Consider the following 22,303-nt stretch of genomic DNA (forward strand, 5'->3'; position numbering starts at 1 on the left):
TAAATATGTGGCTTTGTGTGAGTGTATGTTTTATACTGTTTGTATGGCTCCATAGTTCCACCTTCTTCTAATCAATCACCATCCACCTACAGTCAGCATTCATGCAGACCATATCATTTGTCCCTGGGTTTAATTTCGGATCTGAAGACTCTAATGACTGCATACAGTACATCAGTTATTCAGATTACGGCTAGAGAGCCTCCCCAAAACTAGTTGGGATTGGGATAGAATTTTTTCTCATTCTCTCAATGCATTAGTGAAATAGGAGGACATGTTAAACAAATGCCTGTTAAATTATCTTAGCTTAGAAACATTAAGTGAGAGAAGGTTGGTGACATTTCTTTGACCCTCTCAGTTTGGGGGAGGGTGGTATTATGTGTCTGCACACTAATGTAGTCTTGACAGGCTGTTTAAACGCATCAAGGGGCTTCAAGGGGATAAAAAAAATAAAAAGCCATTGCACACATGAGCTAATTTCAACATATATCCTATCATATAAAGAATGTGCAGCTTTCAAAGTCAGGTTAACAAAGAGGCTTTTCAGTACTGTGGTAATGGTTGAGTCATGGCAAACAACATAAATAAAAATTTTAACGCACCAAAAGGGGGTGCTAGCATGAATTGTGCCAATTCCTCAAAGTGCAGTGTCAAAAATAGTTGAACCCTTACATAATTTACCTTTAAGTCATACTGTAGGAAAGGAATAATATGTGCAAACTGCCCATTAGAAAGACACGTGTGTATGTACATCTCTTCTATGCCACCCCAAAGACGTCAGAATGCTGTACAAACTGTTTCCAGTTTCCCATTGAGGTATCTAATAGTACCAAACCTTTCTTAGCTTCAGTTGTAGAACGAGTGGAATGTTCTCAGGCCATTGGAAGTCAGGGGATAACATGTTAGAGCAATTGTCCTGGAACAAATGAGAGAACAAAGACGACCAGTAAGTTTTTAAAAAAAATAATGTGACACAGTCATGAGAAGTGCCATGATTCAGGGTTTAATTGTACATTATGAAGTCTGATCTGTAAGTTTTGTGTCCCTGACTTTGTCTGAGACAGACGTCAATTGTGAAGGCACTCGTTTCTCAAGCACTGGCTTGCGAGCAGCTGTGGCCCTTCTTGGGTAGGAAAGATCTTGCCACTGTGGTGCTTGCCCTGGTAAGATCCAGATTGGATTACTGCAGTGTGATCTATAAGGGGCTGCCCTTGAAGACTGTCTGGAAGCTGCAATTGGTACAGAATGCTGTGGCCAGAGTGTTGACTGGAGGGGATAGTAGGGTCCATATCAGTCCAGTCTTGTTCCATCTACACTGGCTCCAAGTTTGCTTCTGGGTCCAATTCAAGGGACTAGTATTGACCTTTAAAGCCCTATATGTCTTGGGATCAGCGTAACGTAAGGTCTGCCCTCTCCAATATGAACCAGCCTGTCAACTCCATTCATCTTCGAAGGTCCTGCTTCACGTGCCCCACCATCTGAGGCTAGACAGATGGCAACCCGAGGAAGGGCACTAAAACTTTGGAATTCTTTCCCCAGAGAGATTCACCTGTCGCCTTCTGGCATTGTCTTCTAACAACAGTTGAAAACATTTTCATTTTGTTTGGTATATGCCCAGCGAGTAAACTTTTATTGGACCTCATTCCTGGTTATATGTGGGTTTGTTTATATATGAGTATATGTTTTTATTGTATTTATATTTGCATTAAAAAGGTTATTTTCATGTTTTAATTAACTGCTGCTTGCCACCCTGGGGACTCTATTTTGGGTGGATAGGTGGCATATAATTTTTTTAAAATATTTTTTTTTAAAGCCTCCTCTCTTATCCAAGCAATTTCAAGACTTGAATGAATACAGAAGAGAAAATGTAGAGATCTGGATTTGTAGCCCCCTGAAGGGGTGCATAATGCCTCTTGCGGCCATTTTGCATGGGTGGGAGTTCCTTCCCCCTGTGCCATGATCGTGATCCAAATTGGAGCCCTGCGTTCTCAGGAAATTAGCTCTGTTCTTTTGACATCTGGTTGTCTTAGTCAGAGTCAAGTCAGGGAAAACAAACACAACTTGCTACGAATTGCAAAGGGTAGTTTGATGCTTGGTCCAGCCAAAGTTAGTTATTTTCAAGTCATGTTTATTTCAGTATTAGAGCCACATAGTCATGGAGACTCTAAATTAGGGGTGTGAGATTCGGGTTTCCAATTCGGGATAAATACTCAAATTGGACTGGATTTGTAACGATTTGGGATTTCTGAATCTGATCCAGCATGCTGGCTTCGATTCAGAAATGCCAAATCAAAGCTTCCCGAAGCTATTTGGAGTCGCTTTGGGAAGCTTCAGGGCTTTCATACCCCAACTGGCTCCAGCTTACCTGGGGAGGAGGATCCCCGCCAGCCAGCTGGAGTTTAAAAGGCCCTTTCCCTAACATGCAAGCCACAGGGAAAGAGCCCTTTGGGCACCTCAGATGCCCGCAGGGGAAATCCTCCCATGGGCCAGCTGGCACTTAAGGGGCCCTTTCCCTGCCGCACAAGAGGAAGGAGCCCTTTTGGCAACTCAAATGGCCCACCAGGGGAGATCACCGTATGGGCCAGCTGGCACTTAAAGAGCTCTTTCCGTGCTGCTTGCACAACAGGGAAAGGGCCCTTTCGGTGCTCCAGCTGTCCCACATCTGGAGAAAACTGGCATTCAGTTTCAAATTGAACACCTTGCTTCTTCACCCAATACGATGGCATTGGGTGAAGAAGCAAGGCATTCAGTTTGAAACAATGCCTCGCCGCTGTCATTCACTCATCCTGGTGTGATCGGGTGAAGAAGCCCGCTGTTCCTTTTACCTGCTGCAGAAGGGGCCAGGGGTTTCCCTGGCCCCTTCTGCAGTGAGCAAATGGAGCGCCCGGTGGCGGGACTGCAGACTTAAGTCTAGCCCCGCTGCTTCCCTTTGCCCACTCCGGAAGGGACCAGGGGATTCCCTTGCCCCGTCCCACAGCTGGTGAACAGTGTGCCCGGTGATGGAGCTGCAGGCTTAAGCCCCGCTGCTTCCCTTCGCCAGCTGGTGAACAGAGCACCCTGGCAGGGGGGCTGCAGACTTAAGCCTAGTACCACCACTTCCCATCGCTCACTGCAGAAGGGGCCAGGGGATTCCCTGGTCCCTTCTGCAGCGGGCGAACAGAGTGCCCGGCAGCAGAGCTGCAGGTTAAGCCTACAACTCTGCCGCTTCCCTTCACGCACTGTGGAAGGGGCCAGGGAATCCCGCAGCAGGCCAAGTGTGTGGGGGTGTAGGTTTAAACCTATGCTTTTCTAGCGAGTTGCAAGTGGCTAGAAAAGTGTAGGTTTAAACTTCCTACCTCACCGCTTATTTGACCCAATGGGAGGGTGAGGAGGGAATCCCCTCCTCCTCCTCACCAGGTGGGAGGAGGAGGGAATCCCCCTTCTCCCCCCTCCCATCAGGTCAAATAAGCAGTGGGGCTGGAAGTTTAAATGCCTTTTCTGTATGCTCCGAATCTTTACGGAGCATACCGAAGCCGGTCAATAAGCAATTTCTGAAGCGGGTTGCCGCTTCGGAAATTGCTTATTTCTGACTCCCCCCCCCCCCTTCTTCGGAAATTCTGATGTGGGAAAACCAACTATTTTTGTTATTGCTCACCCCTATTCTAAAGTGCCCTTTTTTGGTAGGCTGATACTCCTTTTGGTTTCTATTCTGTTTCATGTATTTATTTAAAAATGTATATCATGCCTCCACTATATTAGAGGCCTCTTACAAATTGCGGTGGAATAAAATACATTATCACAGATCAAAGACTAAAAACAGCCCCTCTCAACCTAGGTCAACAACCTCCTATAAAAATTCCAATTACCTTTCAATAAATAATGTCCATCAGACAAGCTGTACGTCACCTTGAAAAGGGAAAAGAGTTGCTTTATATGTTCTGTGAAAAACTGCAAATGAGGATGTTCTTTGCACTCACTCCATAAGGCTGATCTTCAGTATTGAAGGTGTAATACAGTGAGGAAGGCTGCCCTTGCCAAACCGATGGCACAGTTAACCTCAGCAACAATACTGAGGATCTAAGCTGGCACATGTATTCCTTCAGGCACGTGAGTCCCAAGTTGTGAAGGGTATTTAGCAGCAAGAACCTGCCGCTTGGATTGAGCCTGGAAGCAAATAGGCAGCTAATGCAGCTGTTTCAAAACTTGTTTTACGTGTACATGGTGACCTACAACTGCCAAAAGATGACCTGTATCATTTTGCACGAATTTTAATTTTCCGCACTGCTTTCAGCAAAGAGCCTTGCAAAAGCATTATTGTGGGCTACTGACATTTCACCCTCTCTAAAAATTAATCGTCTGCCTTGAATAGTTCTGATGGATGAAATTAAATGGAAGTAATCAAGGCGGGAAAGAATGTCTTGTTTGCAGTAGTGTTGTTGGGCAGTAATGGGCCTGCAAGCAGACTCTGTGAAACGTTTGATCTGACGTGGTCCAACTCTTCTGCTAACAGTGCTCTAGCTCAGTGGTACTCAAGCATTAGTACCCTGTGGGTTCTCATTTTGGTTAATTATTTTTGTGGTCCCCCTAAGCCCTTCTTCTTCATTGCCTGCAAGACTTTTCTCTGCAAGCCATGGAGGCTTCCATCTTACTGTGTCTCAAAGCAATACGGTGAGATTGTTATCAGCTACACTTCAAAAACAAGTTTAAGAAAAAAATGTTTTTATTCTCTGTATTTGGTTTACAAGGTATCATCTCTGAGATTAGCTAATTCTATTGGACCACAACTCAAAACCCAACTTCTTATCAATCTCACCCCTTCATTGCTCTGGAGAAACCAAGAATCTTTCGTAATAACTTCTAGATTAAAGCCAGCTTAACAGAGTTGGGAAAGTTAATGGAAAAAACTTTCGAGGTACTCATAGAAATAGGAAAAGACCAGTGTCACACAAATCCTGATCTTCCTGCATATTTAGGGTTGCCAGGTCCCTTAAATCCCCCGGCGGGAGACTGGGACGCCGGCACTTACCCTGCGCTGGCTTCAGAGTTCTCCAGCATGATGATGTCACTACCGGGAAGTGACACCATCACACGGGTTAAAGGGCAGCCAGGGAGCGTGTGCGTGCTCCCCAAAGGGCTGAATTGCTCCTCCTCCCCGCAGGCCCGATTACGCCTGAAATGGACCCATTGTGGGGTGCGGGGGGCGCTGTGGCAGGGCGTGGAGGCACGCCGTGCTGTCCAGGGGGTGCACTCACACTGCTGGGGAAGCGCCCTAGGGGGTGTGCCCCCTCGCTGGCCAAGTAAGTGGGGGCGGGGGGGAGGAGGTAGGAGCATGGGATCCCCCGCCCCTGGCGGGGGAATGGCAAGCCTAAGCATGTTGTACTTTTGACTGGTGGGCCAGACCTGATCTCTGTGTTAAAAGAGAAAGGAAGAGGTGAGCTTTGCCCTGACTTCAGTGGCAGAAGTGGTAGACATCTGTCAGCCACTCTGAATCCTCTTTCTGAGTAGGCTAAAGGCTTCTGGGCACCATGAATGTTCATTCTGAATTCATGGTTGTGGAGTGTAGGAGAGACTGGGGGATGTTAAAGGAGCTGGGGAAGCATGGAACAAGTGGGATGGGGAAGGAAGCAACGTTATCTGAGAGGCAGTCAGTAGGCTCTAAGTAGGAGAGGAGTTGGGTTTGAGTGATATGGAGGGGAGGGCATGAATCAAATTGACAGGGCTCTGGTTGGAGGGTAGGAAATGCCTTTATTGTTCTGGATGCGGAAGCCCAAGAATGGGAAGAAGGAGATGGAAGACCGTGAGTTGATGGCTTGTTGCCAAAGTCCCCTGAATCCTGACACTGTGCTTGCTCTTGGGGGCTCCTGACAAAGTTTTATGAGAAACTAAATGTTTTCATATCACCAGCGTACTGTTCTGAGTACTACAAACATTTATTAGAGCACTGTACCCAGCTAAATAAGCAAAGAGCTTGCATGGTTTGTATATTGCTAAACCACAGGGGGCGGTGCATGAGGCTAATCAGAATGCAGTGCCTCCTAGCCAGCTCTCACTCTTGCTCTGTCCAGGTAATTGAGTCAGGCTCATATAGATAATGAAAATAGTTCCCTAAACCCTTAATTTTATAAATAATAGTAGTGGGAATTCATTTTATTTGCCTCCTGGTTTTTCAGCTTCTTTTTAGCCATTTGCTGAAGTCATGTTTACAAGGTTTTTTTCTGCAAACCTGAAGGGTAGAAAAATGTTTTTAGAGGAAAGCTGAGGTTTGCATGATTTAATCACAAGTCCCAAGAGCTGTGGAAGAGGGCTGTATGTTGTATACCCCTGCTACATAAGGTGACATTTTCAGACCTGGAAACACTTCAGCGACTCCGTTGTCAGCAATCAACTTAATGCGCCCAAACTCACCTGATCTTGTTTGCAGATGTCTGCGTTTCATAGGTTTACATAGACTTAGATGGGGATTGAAAATACTTGCTACCTGTCTATTGCCAGGCACAATACAAAGTGTTGGTTCTTACTTTTAAGCCCCTAAAGGTCTGCCACCTCCCATACTGTCCAGTACACCTGCTAAGATCTTCTTCACATGCCCTGCTCTTTCTGCCCTTGCCTTCAGAAGTGAGGTGGGTATTAACCAAAGACAGGGGTTTTTCAACAGTGGTGCCTCACCTGTGGAATGCCCTTTACCTTGAAGCTTGCCTGGTGTCTATCTGCCCTTCTTTTATGCTCAACCCCAAAATACGTTGTTTTATTCAGGCTTTTAATTAAGGGGTCGCTCTTTTAACATCATTTTAAGAGTCTGCTTATAGCCTGGGAACTGTCTTATGAGACTCATCCTAAGTTGCTCAGTGTTTTTATGCTGTGGTCAGGTTTTTAATTCTGTTTTTTAATTGTTTATTAATTGTTAATAATTTTTCTGGTGTTTTTATGTTTTACTTTGTAAGCAACCTCGAGCAGGTTCTCTGGAGAGGTGGTATAGACATTTTCTAAATAAATAAAACAAACCTGTTTGCATGTATGAATGGTACCATGTCTTTGGGTCAATTTATGTATTCAATGCACTTGAGTATTCAGCATTCTCCAGGGAGTCATTGTTTTTTATTTATTAACATATTTTAAAATGTTAATAAATATTAAAATGTTCAGGATGGCTTTAGGCTGCAGGTTTGGGTATATATGTGTTTTGTGTGTTTTTATGATACTCTGGGTAGGTGGAATACACTTTATATGTAGCATGTCATGGACTACATCTTCCTCTGTGGCATGTGCACTGAGGTACGTGATCTTCACTGTATGGCCTGTGTGTATAGTCCACAGAAAAGCTTCTGCTCAGTTCTAGTGAATGTACCAACTGGCCCTTTGATCTGGGATAAGCAAGGTTTGAGTCCAGTAGAACCTTAAAGAGCATCAAGAGTTGGTCTTTAAGGTACTATTGGAGTTGAACCTTGCTCATCTAACGCAGCCCAACACGGCTACCCACCTGAAACTGATCGAAGATAGTTATTCCTTCCCTTGTTTCTGGTCCTCCTCTAGACCTAACCTGTGGAGTGATGGGCATCCCATTGCCTCGGGACATATATCGATCCCATGAACTCCCTTCGGAGCAAGTATCATATGGTGTCCAAGAGCTGATCATTTTCAACGTTCATGTCACCACAAATTCGCAAGTGGCCTTAGGCAAGCCACTGTTTCTCAGACTTGAACCCCTCCCTCTGCCTGCTATTAAGAGTGTGAAGTACCATCCAATAGGCATTGTTACCATCCCATAAGGCTTAATTCTCCATATTACTTTCTCTTTAGAGTGCAAACAGTCCTCTTCTAGGAACATTACAGGACCAAAATCCCCCAACTTAAAAAAACAAAAAAACCCCCACCACAAGTGCTTTCTAGTCATCCCAATTTGTCTTTTATATATTCTGCCTGATAGGTCTTTACTCTGCCTTTTCACCCATCAAATCAAAACTCCGCAAGCGGCATAAATTATGCAAGTTGCATTGATTTCTGTATGTTTTCTGTTTTGTTAAGTTGATTCTTCTTTCAATATTCAATCAAAATTTCAGCATTTGGCAAATGGTACAATCCTAGAAGGGACTAGCAATTAAAATATTATTCAAGAAGGCCTTTTACTCAGATAGGAGGGCTGTATTATAAGGAGGGGTATCAGATGCTTTGCTAATGAGTTAGGGACCATAGTCTTCACCACTATGTTGCCTTACATATTATATGTACTACCTATGCTTCGTGTTGTCTAATGTCAGCCCTAGAATTGATTATGTTCTGCTTTAGCGTTTCTTCAACTCTGTATTGGGTCCTTGCTAATGCTATGTCTTTGTAAACTTGTATTTATGTACCCTATAGCATTGTTTATGGAAATGCCCTTGATACTGTATGGAAATGTTCTTGATACTGATTGTAATAATCTCACACTGTGTAATCCACCTTGAGTCTCAGTGAGAAAGGTGGACTATAAGCAAACAAACAATAAGATTGTTGAGTGGTTGTTGTGGATTTTCCGGTCTATATCGCTGTGGTCTTGGCATTGTAGTTCCTGACGTTTCGCCAGCAGCTGTGACTGGCATCTTCCGAGGTGAAATGTCAGGAACTACAATGCCAAGACCACGGCGATACAGCCCGGAAAATCCACAACAACCATCGTTCTCCGGCCATGAAAGCCTTCGACAAGATTGTTGAGTTTTAGCAATGGGAGAGAAACAGGACATCGAAATGTATTGCAGAAAACTGGCAGCTCTGCCCACCCAACCGTCTATTTGGAATCTTCATTAAGACTCAGCCCTTCCCAGTTGTGTGGGATGATTTTCTGAAAGCTAAGTTGCTTAGGGTGTTATTGTGTGGCAGATCGCTAGGTTTCACATTGGCAGATGTAGAGAATGCACAAAGTTTTTTGTGTTTGTGACAACCTTTTAAAATACTGCCAGAAGATCATGGTTCTGCTGGATCAGGGGAGCTAAATGAGTAAGTTAATATGCAAATGTTTAGGTTTTGTGACTTGGTTCAGAGTTACATGTTCATCATTTGAAAGCGGAACGTTCATCTCACCTCACAGTCCGTATATATTATTGGATTGTAAGCCTTGGATTGTGTTAAAAAATGATTAAAAGTTACAACATCAAAGCAATTTGCTGCCCTCTGTGGTTCTCTCTGCTACCTGTGACTTCACTGTGCCTGTGCTAAATTAATAGAAGAAAACAGGGCCAGAAATCATTTAGTTGAGGTCAGGCTGTTGGGCCACTGCACATTCATGACAAGCTTAATTACTGCCTTTGCCAAAGAAGGAGCAGGTTGGCTGGGCCTGCGGTGCAGCCTTTCCTGACGAGAACCATTTTCTTGCACAGCCTTGCGGTGTTGATGGCTGCAAATATTGTTGTCATCTCAAAGTATCAGGCCGCTGAAGTGTGGGGACAAAGGGCCTTTGCCAGGCTGGCTATTTCCTTTTTATATTAACAGAGGGCTTGAAATGTTCCTCAGAACTCTTTTGCCGACAACACCTGGCCTCTCTCTTATTTTGTTATAGTTTCACAGTTTGTTGCTCAGAAATAATGCTTCTTCTCACTTGACAGTAGTGTTATGGTTAATTAACGGATTCTTGATCTATCTCTACAATGCTTTGGTTTGCCACACTGAAAAACAAACACATAGAGGATCTTTGATCCATTGCCAGCTGATTGTGATATGGCCTATTCAAATAAAGCATCCTCCAAATCTGTCACGATGCTTGGCAAACTCGAGGTCTGCTGGGTGTAATTTGTTTCTAATTGAACAGGAGCAGTTACAAGGAAGAGCAAGGAAGTCTAAGAAAGAACTAAAATATTTCACTTACTGTCCAGCTTCATTGCATTGTACTCTTGGTGTGCAACTGCTCTTTCAATTGCCAGCGTTTATCTGTAGCGCCCCGTGGTGCAGAGTGGTAAGCTGCAGTACTGCAGCCCAAGCTCTACTCACGACCTGAGTTCAATCCTGGTGGAAGCTGGGTTCAGGTAGCCGGCTCAAGGTTGACTCAGCCTTCCATCCTTCCGAGGTCAGTAAAATGAGTACCCAGTTTCCTGGGGGTAAAGTGTAGATGACTGGGGAAAGCAATGGCAAACCACCCTGTAAAAAGTCTGCTAAGAAAATGTCATGATACGACATCCCCCATGGGTCAGTAATGACTCGGTCCTTGCACAGGGGACTACCTTTACCTTTTTTTTAATCCGTCTATCAGGGAATCTGAGATCTGAGGCTGGGACTTGGTCTTGGTGGATGTACTTAGAACCTTCTTGTGACACAGAAGGGAACAGAGGTATACAATATGAATCTCTATGATTGACAGGGTATGTGAATCCCCTGTATTGGTTAGGCCTTGTATAAATGCTATAAACTTAGCATTTGCCTGTTTTTGGTCAGCAAAGCAATGCTATCTGCTTGCTTCACGTCAGGCTGATACTTCTGCTTCCAGTCCCTGACCTTGTGGCCTCTGATAGAGTGAATTGTAAAGCATGTTTCAAGTGGGTTATGGTCCCAGCTTCAGTCCCTGGCAAGTGACAGAACTGTGGTTGACTAGGGATGTGCACAGATAAGCCCAGCTAAATAATCATGTTAGGCACAGGCCTTGCGTAGGTAGATTGGGGGGGGGGCACAGCTGCCACCCTTGCTTTACCCCCCTCACAGCTTCTTCTTCCCCCTGCCTAAGAGCCAGAAAAGCTAATGCTCCTCCTTCCTCCCTCCCCCAGGCATCTTTATACAAATTAAACCAGCGCAGATATTTTTTGAAAAATACTTTTAAACATTGAAAGCTCAGTATCCGTGCTAAGCAACTAATACTAAACCGATTGGATTCTGTGCAGAAGATGAAAGCAACACAACCAGGGCAGCCCAGACAAAGGGAACTGGGGATCCTCCGGTAATCCCAAAAATATGACGGTGTGAAGCAACTGAGGGGATGTGGTGTGAGGGCTGAAAATGTTAAAGGAAAAAGGAAGGGAAGCGAAATCAGCCTGCTTAAAGACCTGAGTGCTTATAGAAGCCTGGAACAGGAGATGGGGGGGGGGAATCTCCAAATTAACCCCCCCCCCCCGTGATTTTTCTGTGCTTCCAGAATAGTGAACTCGCTGTGCCCCCCCCCCCCCGCCCCATGCGGATGATGAAAGCAGCAAAGGCAGGCCACCCAAAGGCAAACTCGAAATCTCGTGTCTACTTGAGAAATCCCTCCATGTATGCTGAAAAAGACACGACTTTTTAAGATCAACCTAAAGGACAGAAAACCCTTAAACACTATCTTGGTGAGGGATGAAAATGATGAGTGAGTGACTGTCAATTGAAGGGAGGGGGATGATGTGGAGGAGCAGTCTGCCTCTGATAGTAAAGTAACTCGGGGAAACCTCCACGTTTAGAAGCAGTAAGCCTCTGAATGCCAGTGCCGGGAGGCAACATCAGGGGAAGGCCTCAGCTTCTATGCCCTGTTGTTGGCCTTCTAGAGCAACTGGTTGGCCACTCCGTGAGACAGGATGCTGGAGTCAGTGGACCACTGGTCTGATCCAGCAGAACTCTTCTCATGTTCATAAAATGACTGGCTTCCATTATGGTAACAAATGCAGGCTGTCTGCTGACAAATTATGGGGCCCAGTGAGGACAGGCAATGCTCCAGAAGCTCAGAATGTGAGTGTCAATTAAGGGGAAAGGGGGAGAGGGGAAATTAACCTGCTCAACACCCTGGGAGCTTGTTGAATCCTGAAAGGGGAGATTTGGAGGAGTGGGATTTGGAAATGGTTCCTCCCCTGCTGCTTCATAGACCCCAAGCCTATTTGTTGTTATTTATTGTTTTGAAGCACCAAATTATGGACTGTCAAATTTTGCATACTATATGAAGAAATAATGATTTTTTAGAAAACCTGCAGAAAGTGTTCATAAAGTTTCTCAATGGAGAGGATTCCAGCCAAAAACAATGACGAGTGGGGTTGCTCTCCAAAGGGGGCATGTAAAACCATCTCTGCTCCCTTTGACTGAGCAAAGTCTTTCCTTTTGGGGGCTAGCAATTCAGATTAGGCTAGAGAAGGCAGACATTGTGGGCAGTAACAGGAGCCATACAGCTCTCATGGGGGGTGATCTACACAGTCAGAACGACATTCAGAACTTTTGGGCAAATGGAGGCATTCTGGATTTTAGGCAGCCCCCTTTCCTCTCTTGCAATGGCACCTGAAAGCCACTGGAGCCAGGAGTCTCATATACCACTCATCCCGCCCTGAGGATAAATCCCAGATCTTTGGTTTCTTGCCTAGGCCCTAAAGTGGCACACAGAAAATAGGAATCAAATCCGTCATAAGGAGTTGGTTGATGGCCATGAAGAACAAGGATCTCACTGAAAGTATGCCTAAGATCTACTTATGCATGTATCATAAATTTTCCCATTTAAAGAAAGTTCCCTTGTCTAGAGTGCTGTTTTATGTCCTGACTTAGTCAAGAGAAAGGCAGTCTTATAAATGTTTTAAATTAATTATTATGTCCTGTTTTTTTTAAAACTTGTGGTTTGAGGGGAATTCAATAATAATGTTCATACTTGCTGGGATGTAGTTGAATAAACCAATGTGATAGGCTGTTTTGAATTTAACTTGTAATGTTTGTTGTGGGTTTTCCGGGCTGTATTGCCGTGGTCTTGGCATTGTAGTTCCTAACGTTTCGCCAGCAGCTGTGGCTGGCATCTTCAGAGATCTCTCAGTGTCACTGTCTTTTGGTGCTACACCTCTGAAGATGCCAGCCACAGCTGCTGGCGAAACATTAGGAACTACAATGCCAAGACCACGGCAATACAGCCCGGAAAACCCACAACAACCATCGTTCTCCGGCCGTGAAAGCCTTCGACAATACATTAACTTGTAATCTTTGTGCAGAATCATAACATGTTATATTTATACTTTTAAGAAGCATGCTTCATTACTCCACAGAACCATTAAATCTGTTCAATCACTAATTTGTTGCAAATGTTGTTTTTAGCTCTGTCTTTACATGTTTTCATGTTAGGCATTCAGAGTTGGCATGGCTTGGTAAGCTTAGGATCTAAAGTCCCTCATTCAAATCAGAAGCTAATCTGGGCTGTTGTAATAGTTACTGAGATAATGTATGAAAAAATTGTATGATGTAAATGTTCTGAAACACTATATTGTTGTTGAATCTGACTAGGGGTGTGCCCCCGAAAAGATTCATAACAACCTGAAACCCGAAGCGGCAAGCCGCTTTGGATTCGGGTGTTTAAATCACTTCGGTATGCTCCATAAAGATTTGAAGCATACCGAAGTGAGGGGGAAGCTTTGTCCCAGCCCCCACCCCACCCCCACTTAGCCCCCTGGGCTGAAGCCCAGGAACGGCCCTGAAGCTTCCCGAAGCAACCTGAATTGCTTTGGGAACCTTTGATTCAGGAAATCCTGAATATTTACAGATCAGGTCCGATTCGGGCATTTTTCCTGAATCGGAAGCCCAGTGCGCATACCCTTATATTTGACTATTTGAATTATCTGTTAATAGCAGTAATTAATATGTACTGTACAGAACGCATATCTTTTATATTTTGGTGGGTTGCTGGTGTCTTGAAGAGATGCTGAATAAGACATATTTTTAACAGATACTAAGTTGAAGAGTTGATGACATTTGTTCTCTCTGTGGGAGAAAAAAACCTTTCCTCTTCCTTTTGGTACATGCAATGAAAATAGAGCAACTTGTAGCTTCAAGGATTTTTTTTTTAAAAGTTGCTTCAATATGTATTTTTCTTTCTTACTCATTACTGTAGATGGCAGCTAACTCTAAAGGAAGATAGATAGCAAAATACATTTTTTGTTTAATTCTCTTTATAATTTAGGCCTTCTGCTCTATCAAGTAGCCCAACGTACTCGGACTTGCCATTCATCAGAATTTCCCCGCATAGGAATCCTGCTGCAGCATCAGAGTCTCCCTTCAGCCCGCCTCACCCGTATATTAACCCTTACATGGACTACATTCGATCCCTGCACAGCAGCCCGTCCCTGTCTATGATCTCAGCAGCTCGTGGACTCAGCCCTACAGATGGTGAGTTTCAGATTGGTTTCCTGTTTGCTGTCATTTTTGGCAACTGTTCTATTAATCTTGTCACCGTGTCTCTTCACTTCCTTCCAATCAGCTGCAGCTGATTTGTCACACATTTATTATGTCATAAATGTTTCAATACTTCATCAGCCCGTAGCTGGTAATTTGTACATTTCATTGAAACATCAACTAAAGGCACCATCTTATTAAAAAATATTGTAAAAATTGAAGAGTATTTATTGCTTCTAGCACCTTCCATTTGTGGATCAGAACATAATGATGAGTTTCATCTTGCTTACAGCAATCTAGATTAGAAATTCCTGAAGTTAGCAACACAAATCGGTGCAAGTAATTTTATGGCATGTTGCCAAAGTCTGCTTTTTAATTGAGAGAATTTCTCTTTTAATTTCCTGTATAGCTCCTTGACAATTTGGGACACTGTAGCTATATTTTACTCATTTGAAAAGATTTAACGTTTGACATCCCCTGATATTTTGCGGAAATGATTTAAACAGAAGAATTTCTTTGGAGTCAAATAAGAGGTGTGGGTTGGATCTACTGATCCCATTTTGCTAAGTGAAGAATCTTCCACTGGAGAAAGACACCATCAGATGATGAAATCTTTCCATTGGAGAAAGATTTTCTCTGTTGGAAGAAGTTCCTTCTCCTTGAGTCTTTTTCCAACAGAAGATTCCTGATGGTGGAAGAGAACCATTGGATCCAACCCCTTGAATATTGTTCCCTTAAGACTGCAAACAGCCAGGATCCTGCTAAAATTAGGCACTGCTAAGTTCCATATACACCAGTGCCGTTGTTTTAAAGCAGAAGTGTTTTCTCGTCCATTTTATGTATGTGAATCCCAATGCTAGATATTAACTTGTGAATTGGGTCTTATGAATGGTGTTAGACATACATAAAATGATGGAAAGGGCAAAACTAGTGGGTACAAAAATATTTATTCAACTTAATAAGCAAATTTTCAACATACTTAGCTTGTTGTCAATCAGAGCTTATATCAAGTTATCCAATGAAATAACAAAAACATGCTGAAGACTTTAAGATAAAATTAAAATATACTATCTACCTTTCCACATACAAGAAAATATTAGTTTTTCCTTTTTCATCATTCTGCTACGCCATCCATTTGGCTTCCTGGTTGCGGTTACGCATAAGTGCATAGAAACGAGATCTGGATGTTTATTGAACTGTTCACGAAATCAAATAATAGCATATCTGTCTTGAGTTTAGTGAGAATGTAACTCAGGTTTGCAGGGAGAGGGGGGGCAACTCTAAATAGACAGCAATATGTGAATCTGCTAATTACGTAATACCATCATAGCAACTAAACACATACAGTTGTTACAAAGGAAGGAAAACAAATATTGGCTTTAGTGGCAATTTTATACAAATTAGGTATAACCTGGGCCCCGTTAACTGCACAGTAAATAGCAGTTTGAGCATTCAAAACTGTATTTGCTGTTAAATTGAGCTGTGAGGTCAAATTAGCTAGCTGATGCTTATGGAAGACAATTAAAATAATATTTTAATTAAGGGCAAAACCCTTCCACCATACAGGAAAATAGCAGATTTACAAAACAGAGACAATCTGCCCTTAGCTGAATTTGAAAAATGAGCTGTACTCTCTGCTCAAATGGATAATACCGTTATCTAATTAATCCTCACATATAAGAATATATACCTTTACAGATAATCCATTACTTATGGGTGCTTGTTCTTATGAGAATAAATTTTAATGACCTGTTGTCAATCAGAGGTTATATTACATTTGCAGGGCATTTGTAACAGTGATAAAGTTCAGCAGTAGCCTAAAACATTTGTTAATACCCTAAATGTTATACTAAGAAGTTTTAGGTAATTGTTGTAAAAGCATTTTTGGATACCAGTTGCAATAATTATAGATGTTATACAGTGGATCTTTAGAAAGGTAGATCCAGAACCTCTTTCCTTGTCTCTCTTAAATATGAATATGTATACATCTGAGTTAACTATAACATTATATCTCTTTTGGCACAAGGCACACAAACCAGAAAACGACCTCTGGGATTACAATACTAAATGAGTCAAATCCTAATTTCTACATTAAAATAATGTTTAGGGAATATTTGGAATCCTTTTCGTTGATTCTTTGCTTCTAGGATAGCTCCTGTAGCCCTTATCACCAATATTTTCTCTATAGGTGAGACAGAGATAGTTATCTTTAAAAAAACAAACTTGCCCAAGATTTTACAGTGTACAGGAGACTCTAAATAGACAGCAGACTGCTCAATTGGCCACGCAATACCTCAGATCAACTTCTGGTTGTGGTGGACAGAGTTTTGGGTATGGGAGGTATTGGCACTTCCCAAAAGCTGCTGTTCATATAACTGTTATGATTTTAGGGATGGCAGCTGCTCCAAAAGGCATGACTAAATGGGACCACTAATACCTACTTCGGCCATAACTGGAGCTACCCAAAAAGGATGTCGATGTTGGCCTTCTACTTTTTTGCACACCCATTATAATGTCTAAAGGGGAATTCATGCAGGAGACTTGAGTGTGCTTCAGCCACATACAGTTTGTGCATACTCTACCTCATGCAAGTTCTCCACCTTTACAATAGAAGTACAAACAGTCTGAGACCACTTGCACATCACTTCTGATTATGTCAGAAGCCACCTTAGTACTTCAAATATTTTTAATTTTCAACCAAGACAATTCCAATTACGCTCAGAAAACATGTGCAATACATATATGCAAGCTTGCTTAGATCTTCATAGCTTTACTTTAAGTTTGTTCACAATTCTGAACCACCTCATTTTACTTGTTTTTCAAGAATCATTCTTGTGCCATAGAAAAGATAGAGGCAAGCAGCTTGACAGCAGATTTACACATTACAGAGTACACAGGCTGGATCTGAGGTCCCCGTCCCATGTAACAGTCACAAATGAGTTGCAGTAGAAAAGAGCAAGAGTCCAGTAGCACCTATAAGACTAACAACATTCGTGGTAGGGTATGAGCTTTCGTGAGTTGCAGCTCACTTCTTCAGATACCAAATGAGTTGCAGGTCCTAAATTCCCATACATGCAGTGTTTGATTCAGATCAGGACCACGGTGCTCATGGAGGAAGAAAGGGCTTCAGCTGTCTGCCAGAAAAAAAACCCCGAACATGGTGTTCATTGCCATCCACGAATAACGAACAATGAACATTGACGAACATGACCTGTTCACGAACATGTTTTGTCTGGCTTGACGAACAGCAACAAACAGCAACGAACGAGGCTTGCAACGACCACCTGTTCATTTAGAATGGGGCCTCATGAACAGGTTGTTCGCGAACAGCTGATTGGACTGTTCATGGCTTTTTTTTTTAGTTCATATTGCTGTTCGTGCCTATCTCTAGAATCCACACATCTGGTTGTGAGCTATAAAGTAGTCACACAGGCAAAACCATTTCAAGAATTCATTCTCATTTCATTTTTCTTCAAAAGCAGCAGTAGCCCACTAACAAACCTGAGCGAATCTGAACCTCATCTATAAGGAGGGAAAGGTTTTGCCTTAAACCAAGACAAACAAGCTTTTAAAAAAAGACAGAGGAAGGAGAGATGCACAGAAGTGTCCTAGATTAATTCAAGCGTCCAAAATAATTTTCACATCTTCCCCCTTTGGACTGAGTGGCATGAAGTTTCCAGAAACACATCCTTCAAGGCAGAAGCAGCTGCAGTCAGCACAGGCGGAGACCCTTTGCCCAGCATCCTGGCTTGACTCCTTCCCCTCAATGGCCAGTTTTCCTAGACCTTCCCTTGCCCCAGCCTGCCCCTCTTCCACTCCAGACATTACTATCTGTGACTGCTGGATCGTGACAGCATGGTAACGATCTGTTGGTATGATCCTCTGAGCTCTCTAAATTCCTCCCTTCCATTAAAAAAAAGCCTCAAAGAGGGTACAACATCTCTGCAATGAAAAGAGCCAGCTTTACTTTTAAAATGAGCTGGGGGTGTAAGAGGGCCACACAGTAGTAGCAGATCATTTCTGCACTACAGTCAGCTACCACTTCCTGGGCACTGTGGGCTATGTCAAGCAAGGGACATGGCATCAGCACAGGTGGGTGGGACCTTCCAAAATGCAAGCCTTCGTGTCCACATGGTATGCAAAGATTCTGCCTTTACTGACATGATTGACAGTCTGCATTTCAGGATGAGATTCAAGGTGGACTTACAGAATCTGATCTTTCCAAAAAGATCACAACCAAGCAGAGGGAAACCCCAAAAGTGGACAGTTAGGAGACAAGGCCATGTGGATGTTCAAAAATAGAAAAAGAAACCCCCAAAGACCTGTTGAATTGCCAACCCACCTCTGTGTAGAGGCACCTCTTGCTCCCCTGGGGTGCAAATGCACCCCAGCACCTCCTCCTCCCACTTCCAGAAAACAAACGGAACAAAACTCAGTCCACACCTCAGAAACTTCAGAGTGGTGAGAAGAGGGAGGCATCCATTTCTGACATCATCTTTGAGTGGAATGAGGGGAGGCCAACCCCAAAGTCCATTTCCCGCTCCAGGTGGCCAGGGGGAGGCGCGTTCTTGCAGTGGTCTTCCGTGTGTTGGATCATCTCTTCCCGTGAGGCTGTGGAGCAGGGCCACTACAAGCAATTGTAATGCCCCTGGGTGTGTTCCCACACAATGCAACTATTGGAGGAATGTCCTTGGCTTTTCTTCCATACAGCATTGGAGACAGGAAGGCCTTGGCCAGGAAGGTATGGCCGGAGACGGTTCTAAAGTAAAGGGTATGCTGAGGGGTGCACATAGGGCAAGAATTGCCCTGGAATTGAAGACTGAGGTGGCCGAGAGAAGCGTGCCAGGGGGATGATCCAAAGAGGGAGGGCTTCAGCAAAGGAAAGGGATGAGGGGCTGGTGAGGGCAAGAGCACAGGCCCCAGGGAGCTGGGGAGGCCTGTGAGAAGCGAGTCAGTCACCAGGGTCAAGAGACATCCATCACACTGGGGGGATGGCTTCCTTCCTCATGTGCTGGATGACGCTCTGGAATTTGGGGAGCCAGTCCAGCACCTTCCCAGGAGGCTCCTTCTCCAAGCCAGATGTAGTAGGAAAGATGGGCGTCTCCTCCAGAAAGGCTGCTGTTGTCTGAACAGACGTGCAAGTGTTTCAAGAGGGACCGGTACATTCGGAAGTGTGACATGCAATTCTCGCATTTGAAGTAACAGTTTGGCTTGCAGTGGACTCTTGTGTGTCCCATGAGATCTTGCATGGAGGGGAAGGTTTCTGTACAGCCCAACGCAGAGCAGTGGAAGGTTTTGCCCTCCATCGACTGTGTGGGCCTGTAATGAACTTTCAGGTGATCCAGCAGCTCCTTCATGCTCCAGAAAGCCACGTGGCAGCCGTCACCTGAACACTGGAAGCGTTTCGCTTGGACAGGCTTAAGTTTTGGTAGTCGCAGGTCTTGGGTTCAAATCAACACTGGGTGGATCTGGCTTTCAAACAAGCCTGGATCACTAGAACCCTCCAGGGAGGATATGAGAGTGGCAGCCAACAGCACAGCTTCCTCCTCCTCGCCTTTGCTTTCAAGGAGGCTGCTCGAAGCCCTGAGGTCCTGGCATGAAAGTGTGGCAGGAGAATGGGCTGGCAGGCCTGGCACTGGTGATGGGGTCTTGTCCATGTCCCCGGGGAGAGGCAGACCACACCGTCCGCGGCCCTCCCCCCGCACCTCTCTGGCCAGCTGCCGCAGCTCCGGGAAACATCAACGCTGCGCAGCCACTCTGCGCCACAAGTTCACAGGCAAAGCCTCTGGAATAATGTAATTTCTGCTTGCATAATTTCATAAGAATTTTCTTTGCTTTAAAGAAGAAAATAATATTTGTGTGTGTGTGTGGAATGGAGCCAGTTTGGTGTAGTAGTTAAGAACACAGGACTCTAATCTGGAGAACTGGGTTTGATTCCCCACTCCTCCACGAAGCAAGCTGGGTGACCTTGGGTCAGTCACAGCTCTCTGGAGCTCTCTCAGCCCCACCCAGCTCACAGGGTGATTGTTATGGGGATAATAACATACTTTGTAAGCTGCTCTGAGTGGGCATTAAGTTGTCCTGAAGGGCGGTATATAAATCAAATGTTGTTGTTATTAGAAATCTAAATTCAGTGCTAGATAATATTCTCCGTTTCATTGTAAAAATGAGGGCACCTTCTCACATCTGCTGTATGTTTGCACAGAACCCCTGAATTTTCCAGAGAATTTTGAAGAAGGTTTTCTACAGTGCATAGAGAAAGTGAGTCAGGCCTGCTCAGCCTCATCTCATCCCCCATGAACTGAGAGCAGACCCTACAGCCCTCTGAACATGATCTGTTGCTGAGCTGTCAGGGGAAGATTGAGAGTAATGGGCTTCCTCTCTTTTAGGGAAGGTTGTCAGCCATTACCGATCCTTCCACTAAGAAACCACAGTGAACTTCCAAGGAGGCCCAGGGTTACTCAGAGCACAGTTTGAAAATCACCTTATTACAGAACACAGGCGATATCTTCTTGTAGCAATCCCACTCTGTGTGCATCACACAGTGAAGCTAGATTGGCTCCTTACCAAGAGACTCTTTATTTGGTTCCGTTCTTTTGGCTAGAAAGAAATGTAAAGGGCTTTCCTCTTTTCACAAGCTAACACATCTTTCAGGGACAAGAATGCTGGTCCTGTAATTTATCTTTATACGCTCACTTCATGCCCTTGCAAGTTCTACAGGCTTTCCTTTTAAAGTTTGCAGCCAATGTTATTGTTAGTTAACCCAGACACTTATGTCAGAAAGCTCAGGAAGTATTTTAAGTGTGTCTGGAAAGATACCGCAGTTGTCTCATACTGTAAAACTTCAAAAATCAATGATTTCCTGTAAGGAATTTGGCCCTAGTGTTTTTCTTTACCATTTTATGGACGGTAAAAATGGTGAGGAGGAATTTATGCTGAAAAGCATGTCACAATTTAAAAAAAAATGTGTCCAAGTTCCTTAGTTAAATTTTTGTTCCTGAAAAGTATAAATTAGTTTTGTATCCTAGCCAGTCTTGATGATCGGATTGTGAATATTTAAACTTTGCATGAGTGTAAAGCGTCATCTCACAAGGATGTGGGCTGGGAGCTGAAGGAGGACATAATGTTGAAAGGCATCACACATGCAGCCAGAACATGGTTTTCTGTTTCTGCTGGAACATTTTTCAGCTTATAAAGAGACAAGCAACTTTCAAAACTGCTCTTTGTCCTTCTGCTCGGAAACCTTTGATCATCTAGAATGAAATACACTTCTCCTGGGCCGATTCCAGATGGCTAACGTTCACGCGGAACGTCGCGCCTTGTTGCGGGGAAAATGCGAAATATCGCGTTTCCTCGCGCGAGTTTTGCACGACGTCGCGCAAAACTCGCACGAGGAAACGCGATATTTCGCATTTTCCCCGCAACGAGGTGCGATGTTCCGTGTGAACGTTAGCCATCTGGAATCGGCCCTGTTTTGTCCAGGCTTTCTAAAACCTTTTAAATAAGTGGCATCTTTCTTTGCATTGTTAGTAAATCATCTTATTTTGTGATTAGGCTTTTGAAGTGCAATCTTTTAGCAGAATTGCACCCTTCTAAGTCTGTGAAAACCAATGGGTTTAGAAGAGTGTAACTTACTTTGGGATCGCACTGTCAAGTTAGTTAGCTGAAACATATTCATTCTGCCAACCCACACCACTGGAACTCTCTTTTTAAAAGATAGTTTTTGAAATCACTGTGTGCTACAAAATATTTTACTACTAATGTCTAATATTTCTTTATTTACAAATTTTTATGCTGCTTTTCTCCGCAAGCAGTTCACAGAAAAAATACAGAAGAGTTAACAAATTTAAACAAATAATACCATTAAACAAACAAAACAAACACATCCTGGGCTGATCCCACAAACACAAGGCTGCCCCAGGCCGTGAACCAAGAGCAATTTTGCTTTCACTCAAGGATCTGAAGTTGTGGCTTTGCCTGTGTTTTAAATACCTGCAAGGAGAGGAGAGAGAGGAAAGGAACTTAGGCCCAAGCTACAAGTGATGAATGACACTTGAACGGCAAGTGAACAGACTCACGTGTATTCCTCCCTGTTCACTTGCGCTCCACTTGTGCTCCACTTGATCAAGTGAACAGGGAGGAATACACGTGAGTCTGTTCACTTGCTGTTAAAGTGTCATTCGTCACTTTTAGCTTGGCTCTATGTCCAGATGGAACTCAACTGCTGCTTATCCTGCTAACAAGATCATTACCATCACCACCACTCCTCCAATAT

At 43.8% G+C, this 22,303-nt stretch overlaps 1 protein-coding gene across 1 annotated transcript in view; it reads left to right on the plus strand.

Annotated features, from left to right (window-relative positions):
* Positions 1–22,303, plus strand: part of GLI3 (GLI family zinc finger 3) — a 306,111-nt gene that overhangs the window by 193,591 nt on the left and 90,217 nt on the right. Inside the window, exon 5 of the mRNA XM_054991390.1 lies at positions 13,817–14,022. Within this exon, the coding sequence (XP_054847365.1) occupies positions 13,817–14,022 (206 nt within the window). The remainder of the gene's footprint in view (positions 1–13,816; positions 14,023–22,303) is intronic.

The sequence above is a fragment of the Eublepharis macularius genome, chromosome 11 (genome assembly GCF_028583425.1).
Source record: "Eublepharis macularius isolate TG4126 chromosome 11, MPM_Emac_v1.0, whole genome shotgun sequence".
In the NCBI taxonomy this organism is placed as follows: Eukaryota; Metazoa; Chordata; class Lepidosauria; order Squamata; family Eublepharidae; genus Eublepharis; species Eublepharis macularius.